The sequence below is a fragment of the Pleuronectes platessa genome, chromosome 13 (genome assembly GCF_947347685.1).
Source record: "Pleuronectes platessa chromosome 13, fPlePla1.1, whole genome shotgun sequence".
In the NCBI taxonomy this organism is placed as follows: Eukaryota; Metazoa; Chordata; class Actinopteri; order Pleuronectiformes; family Pleuronectidae; genus Pleuronectes; species Pleuronectes platessa.
In genome coordinates this window covers 8,208,321-8,210,513 of record NC_070638.1, presented here as the reverse complement: position 1 = coordinate 8,210,513, position 2,193 = coordinate 8,208,321, and the positions used below count along the sequence as shown (strand labels likewise).

At 42.5% G+C, this 2,193-nt stretch overlaps 1 protein-coding gene across 1 annotated transcript; it reads left to right on the top strand.

Annotated features, from left to right (window-relative positions):
• Positions 1 to 403: 403 nt before the first annotated feature.
• On the top strand, positions 404 to 1,960 carry LOC128454860 (7-alpha-hydroxycholest-4-en-3-one 12-alpha-hydroxylase-like). Its single transcript, XM_053438427.1, has one exon. It carries the CDS (start codon positions 419 to 421, stop codon positions 1,952 to 1,954), a length of 1,536 nt encoding a protein of 511 aa, XP_053294402.1. The 5' UTR covers positions 404 to 418; the 3' UTR covers positions 1,955 to 1,960.
• The last annotated feature ends 233 nt before the right edge of the window (positions 1,961 to 2,193 follow it).

Below are 2,193 nucleotides of genomic sequence, written 5' to 3'. Positions count from 1 at the left end.
GATTTGTGTATTTATTTGTTGTAATAGGTAAAAATAACAATAAAAAGGTCAACAGTTTCCTTTATTGTCATTCTATAATTTCATGAATAAAAGTAACTATCTTTTTTTTTATGTATAAATAAATAAATATACAATTATACACTGTGTTATCAAATATGATAACACAGGGGAAGAGTGGGCGAAATGGCTCTTTTGATAGTAAAGGTTGCCTACCCCTGGACTAAGGCAAAACCTCTTCTTATATGAACATCATGTGTATAATAAGTAAACATGCGGTTGGCGTTTCATGGAAATTTAAAATTTTCTCAATATCCACATACCTTAATCTGATCCCAGAGGGAGGAGCAACATTTCTCTACATAATGCGGGATGTGGAGCTTAACTCCTAATCACTCTGTGTCTGTTACAGGAATCAGTCATGGGACTGCTGCTACCTCTCCTTCTTGCTTTACTCTCCTGTTTGATTGGAGGACTCTACCTACTTGGTGTGTTTCGACGGCACCGACCAGGTGAACCCCCTTTGGATAAGGGGCTCATCCCTTGGCTGGGTCATGTCTTGGAGTTTCGCAGGAACACATCAAAATTCATCGAGAGGATGGAACAAAAACACGGCGATGTGTTCACAGTGCAGCTGGGAGGGTTTTATTTCACATTCCTTCAGGATCCTTTGTCGTTTGGGGCATTTGTTAAGGAGAGTCGAGAAAAACTGGACTTCTTATCGTTTGTTAAAGAGCTGGTTCACAAAGTGTTTGGATATGTGGCAGAGGTGGATTACCACACTGTTCTACAGGTCTCCAGCAACAAGCACCTCAAGGGGGAAGGCCTGAAGGTAATGACACAAGCTATGATGGATAATTTGCAGAATCTGATGACTCATGAAATCGGCTCATCAGCAGACCAAAGCAGCTGGAAAGAAGATGGGCTGTTTATGTACAGCTACAATATCCTTTTCAGGGCCGGCTACTTATCTCTGTATGGGTATACATCTTCGCAGTCTGAAGTAAGTGAGGAGAAAGCCAAAGAGAAAGACAGAGCAGAATCTGAAGCCTTGTTTAAAGAGTTTCGTAAATTTGACCAACTCTTCCCCAACTTGGTTTACGGGGTCCTCTCACCGAGGGAAAGGTTGGAAGCAAAGAGGCTGAGGGAACTAATCTGTAACACTCTGTCGGTGCAGAAGATGAAGATGAAGAACAACGTCAGTGGCTGGATCTGGGACAATGCCCAGTATCTAGAGGAGAATGGTATGACGGAGTCAATGATAAACAGATACATGTTCGTGCTTCTTTGGGCCTCTCAGAGCAACACAGGGCCCATTTCATTCTGGCTGCTCCTTTTCCTCATGAAACACCCAGAAGCCATGAAAGCAGTGAAGGAAGAGATTGATAAGGTTCTGAAGGAATCAGGGCAGGAAGTCAGACGTGGTGGCCCTTCTATCAACCTGACCTTTGAAATGCTGAAGAAAACAGCCATCCTGGACAGTGCTTTGGAAGAGACCCTCCGACTCCTCGTGGCACCTGTCCTCACAAGATGTGTGCTCCAGGATATGACCCTCAAAATGGCAGATGGGCGTGAATATATCATCCGCAAAGGTGACAGATTGGCTATGTTTCCTTATTCTGCTGTTCAAACTGACCCAGAGATCCACCCTGACCCACATTCATTCAAATATGACCGCTTTCTGAATCCTGACGGGAGCAAGAAAAGAGACTTTTACAAGAATGGGCAGAAGGTGAAGTTTTACTCCATGCCCTGGGGCTCTGGGGTCTCCATGTGTCCGGGGCGTTTCTTTGCCTCTAGTGAAGTTAGGCAGTTTGTTTTCCTGGTGTTGGCCTACTTTGAGATTGAGCTGAAGAATCCTGAGGAGAAGATACCTGAAATCGACTTCAGCCGATGGGGCTTTGGAGCCATGCAGCCGAACAGAGAGGTCCAGTTTCGATACCGACCAACATTTTAAACTCAACTAATCATTTTGACATGTCTGTCAAAATAGTTTTTTCTATTTTGATCAAGTCTTTAGGCTTTCATTTGAGAATTCTGCTTCGGAAAAATGTTAGATTCCACAATGAAGATTTACGTTTATTATTGTACCAGTGATAATAACATTAATTGTGTCAATAAAAAGTTGTTTAAATATTTGTGCGATAAATACATTTCCAACCTAAATATTAGCTCATCTAAATAACAGTTGACATG